Here is a 4,546-nt window from a genome sequence, read left to right as displayed (position 1 = left end):
TAAAAAAAAAAAAAAAAAATTTTTTTTTTTTTTTTTTTTAAGAACAACTTTATAGTTGTAGTAGTATTAATAGTAACTTAAATATAATGGTGGTATTTTTTATAAGAATAATTTAATTCATAATGCAATACATCTTTTTATTATCAATTCATATGTCAGCTTCTAGATGTGTTCTGACTTCTAAATGTTCTGCCAGCCAAATCAAAAAGCTTGGTCTGTGACACTAAATGGGTATGACATTGAGGAAGCAAAGATCTTGCATTTAGGAGGAAAACCACAGAATGCCCCTGAAGGTATGGTGTTTTTTTTGTTTGTTTTTTTTTATAAATTGATTTATTTGTATTTGGCTTATTGATTAACATAAGTTTAATTTTGCCTGGTAAAGTCCTTCCAAAAATCGGTCTCTTCTATCTATCTCCCACAGGTTATCAGAATAATTTAAAGGTTCTCTACAGCCAGGTGTCTACACCGGTCTCTATTAAGAAGAGCCGGTACATTTCCTCGGTTCCAGAGCGGATTCTAGATGCCCCTGATATCAAAAATGACTTCTGTGAGCTGATAATTTTTCATAAAAACCACATAGTCCGATTTGAAGATTTGAGACTAACATGTCAATTTCTGTTCAGATCTAAACCTGATGGATTGGGGAAGGCAGAACTTGTTGGCAGTTGGCCTTACAAGCCATGTATATTTGTGGGATGCTGGTGCAGGGGACATCGTTTTATTGAAGAAAATGGAGGATGATAGCGAGTACATCTGCTCTGTCTCTTGGAGCAAAGATGGCAATTTTTTGGCAATTGGGACGAGTGATTGTAAAGTTGAGGTAACTGGTTACTTTTTCTCAGGCTGTGGTTCAATATTCTACACTGGTTCTCACTCTTTTTGACACAAAAGCTTCCCATTGTCTAAGACAGGGCTGTCCAAACTCGGTCCTGGAGGGCCGGTGTCCTGCAGAATTTAGCTCCAACTTGCCTCAACACACCTGACTGGAAGTTTCTATGCCTAGTAAGAGCTTGATTAGCTGGTTCAGGTGTGTTTAATTAGGGTTGGAGCTAAACTCTGCAGGACACCGGCCCTCCAGGACCGAGTTTGGACAGCCCTGGTCTAAGACAATATTCAAAGCTATCACAAACTATTTCTGGTACTTCTGTAATTACAGATATTAAGATAAGCAAGGTATTTTAGAGTTTCAAGATCTCTAAATTGCCATGTTGCTTGCTGAACTTGCCATTTTCTTGCAGTTATGGGATGTTCAGTACCAAAAGCGTCTCCGCAGCATGGATGGCCATTTGGCAAGGGTTAGTTGCTTGTGTTGGAACGATCACATTTTGTCTAGGTAAGTCCAGCACCTCCTTGTGCTCTGCAGATTATATGCATTTGAGTGTTTTAACATTGTTTGTTTGTTCTCCTTAGTGGCTCCAGGTCTGGTTTGATTCATCAGCATGATGTCCGGCTAGCAGACCACCACATCTTCACCTTCGGTGGACACACTCAGGAAGTCTGTGGCCTTACATGGTCCCCAGATGGGAAATATTTAGCTAGTGGTGGTAATGACAACATGGTGTACATTTGGCCAGTGACAACCGGTTCGGAGTATCAAGCCATCCATGCTCTTAATGAACACCAAGGAGCGGTCAAGGTGATTTGAATTTGGCAATATGTCTTTTATTCTACCATTGGTCTTCCACTTGAGGTTTTAGTTCAGCTTTTTGTCCTTTTTTGCACCTTTTAAGGCTTTGGCATGGTGTCCTTGGCAGCCTAACATCCTTGCGTCGGGAGGTGGCACCAGTGACCGTCACATTCGCATCTGGAATGCAAACAGTGGCTCTTGTATCAGTGCCTTAGATACTTGTTCACAGGTAGGCTCACTCACTGTCTGCTTGCATGTCGTAGTACACATAACATCAGTAATTTGACAAATTATTGTTTCTTTACAGGTATCATCTCTTGTTTTTGCACCAAATTACAAAGAGTTGGTGTCTGGTCACGGTTTTGCTCATGACAAAGTTATCATCTGGAAATACCCCTCGCTCAGTAAAGTTGCAGAGCTTGAAGGCAAGTTTGAAATTGTTGTACTTCATGGAGTAATTTGTGTGGTCACCCTTCCTTCAGTTGAATATTACAACTACAATAAATGGAAGTAATTAATTCCTCCCATTTTTCCAATCATCTGTCTTAGGACACGAAGACAGGGTCCTCAACTTGGCGCTCAGTCCAGATGGTTCGATTGTGGCTTCTGTTGCCGCCGATGAAACCATTCGACTTTGGAAGAGTTTTGAAAAGGATGCGGTCAAGAAACCCAAGCCTACTAGCAGCATCATTCAGCAACATATTCGATAATTATGAAATGTTTTTTTAATGCATCCAGCAAACAGGGAGTTTTATAAGATTTGAAGATCTAAAGCAGTTTCTCAAATTTTCATTAGAACCTCCCATTGATTTTATTGTTTGGCTTTCAAAAGGCTGGGCAATTCCATTCTCAAATACTGAGGGCTGTTATGTGCCATCAGTCTGCCACAAGCTCTACACTAAGTTCTGTTAGGCACTCCCTTATTCTTGTGTTTTCAGAGGCACAATGGGTTTTATAAAAATGGAAAAATTTGAGCATGGCTGATAAATGGGATTCCCAGAAGACCACCTCCTCTGAAAGCTAAACTCTCAAACTTTTTTTTTTTTTAAATTGAAGTTCTTGCATATTTAACCCTAAAAGTGATCAATAAATTATGTACAGAAATGTAAATTTTCAAATAAAGTTTTGTAAGGAAGCTTTTGCTTCCCTTTTGACATGTTTCTTGTACTTACCTTATAGCTGCTCTAATGCGGTGTTCAATTAGTTTAATCTCGTAATATTTTTAAAGTGTGGTTTCAAAGCTTGTAAGTGGAATTATGTATTGCCATGTTGGCAGAATGTTTGACTAAAAACCACGTGACACCTAGAGGATCTGTTTTGACAAACATGATCAAGCATGGAAGAGATGAGCTTGGAGACATAATTGCTTTGCCTGAACAAGCACTTGAGCTCTATGAAAAATTTGGTGATTTCCGTTTTAGAAGGTATTTTCGAAATGGACAACAGAACGCTCTTTATAACTCAGACATGGTGTTTATAGGGCCTTTCGCACCGCTTTAGTTCCAGAACTAAATGTACAGTACTAAAGTACTTGGGCGATTTTGCGCGAACTATTTCCCAGTACTCCCATTTTTCCAATCATCTGTCTTAGGACACGAAGACAGGGTCCTCAACTTGGCGCTCAGTCCAGATGGTTCGATTGTGGCTTCTGTTGCCGCCGATGAAACCATTCGACTTTGGAAGAGTTTTGAAAAGGATGCGGTCAAGAAACCCAAGCCTACTAGCAGCATCATTCAGCAACATATTCGATAATTATGAAATGTTTTTTTAATGCATCCAGCAAACAGGGAGTTTTATAAGATTTGAAGATCTAAAGCAGTTTCTCAAATTTTCATTAGAACCTCCCATTGATTTTATTGTTTGGCTTTCAAAAGGCTGGGCAATTCCATTCTCAAATACTGAGGGCTGTTACGTGCCATCAGTCTGCCACAAGCTCTACACTAAGTTCTGTTAGGCACTCCCTTATTCTTGTGTTTTCAGAGGCACAATGGGTTTTATAAAAATGGAAAAATTTGAGCATGGCTGATAAATGGGATTCCCAGAAGACCACCTCCTCTGAAAGCTAAACTCTCAAACTTTTTTTTTTTTTTAATTGAAGTTCTTGCATATTTAACCCTAAAAGTGATCAATAAATTATGTACAGAAATGTAAATTTTCAAATAAAGTTTTGTAAGGAAGCTTTTGCTTCCCTTTTGACATGTTTCTTGTACTTACCTTATAGCTGCTCTAATGCGGTGTTCAATTAGTTTAATCTCGTAATATTTTTAAAGTGTGGTTTCAAAGCTTGTAAGTGGAATTATGTATTGCCATGTTGGCAGAATGTTTGACTAAAAACCACGTGACACCTAGAGGATCTGTTTTGACAAACATGATCAAGCATGGAAGAGATGAGCTTGGAGACATAATTGCTTTGCCTGAACAAGCACTTGAGCTCTATGAAAAATTTGGTGATTTCCGTTTTAGAAGGTATTTTCGAAATGGACAACAGAACGCTCTTTATAACTCAGACATGGTGTTTATAGGGCCTTTCGCACCGCTTTAGTTCCAGAACTAAATGTACAGTACTAAAGTACTTGGGCGATTTTGCGCGAACTATTTCCCAGTACCATTTAAAGGGTTGCATTCGCACCGAGAATGTGTACTAAGAAGTAGGGATGGGCGGATCGATACTTTAGATACTTATGTTGTATCGAAAGGATCGATCCTCACAATTAAGTGAGTATAATTACTGATTATATATTCTTTCAATAATTTAACAGATCAGTTTAGTTTAGAAGTATCGGTATAAGATATCGACGATACTGGGCTTGAAAATATCGGTATCGGATCGAAAATAAAATAAGAGGTATCGCCCATCCCTACTAAGAAGTGACGTAAGCCGGTCGACAGCGTCGTCATTTGTGCGTGGCGTTCAAC

General features: G+C 38.9%; 1 protein-coding gene across 2 annotated transcripts in view; it reads left to right on the top strand.

Moving 5' to 3' along the window:
- LOC107710546 (cell division cycle protein 20 homolog) overlaps positions 1-2,885 on the top strand; it is a 4,033-nt gene extending 1,148 nt beyond the window's left edge. For both annotated transcript variants that reach the window (XM_016515333.1, XM_016515332.1), the window contains exons 4-11: positions 197-293; positions 425-550; positions 627-823; positions 1,242-1,336; positions 1,414-1,639; positions 1,734-1,859; positions 1,938-2,055; positions 2,180-2,885. In XM_016515333.1, coding sequence (XP_016370819.1) covers positions 197-293; positions 425-550; positions 627-823; positions 1,242-1,336; positions 1,414-1,639; positions 1,734-1,859; positions 1,938-2,055; positions 2,180-2,340 — 1,146 coding nt within the window. In that variant the 3' untranslated portion in view covers positions 2,341-2,885. The remainder of the gene's footprint in view (positions 1-196; positions 294-424; positions 551-626; positions 824-1,241; positions 1,337-1,413; positions 1,640-1,733; positions 1,860-1,937; positions 2,056-2,179) is intronic.
- The last annotated feature ends 1,661 nt before the right edge of the window (positions 2,886-4,546 follow it).

This window comes from Sinocyclocheilus rhinocerous, unplaced genomic scaffold (assembly GCF_001515625.1).
Source record: "Sinocyclocheilus rhinocerous isolate Xijiao unplaced genomic scaffold, SAMN03320098_v1.1 scaffold957, whole genome shotgun sequence".
Taxonomy (NCBI): domain Eukaryota; kingdom Metazoa; phylum Chordata; class Actinopteri; order Cypriniformes; family Cyprinidae; genus Sinocyclocheilus; species Sinocyclocheilus rhinocerous.
Note: the sequence above shows the minus strand (reverse complement) of the source record. Positions and strands in the feature narration are given on the sequence as shown.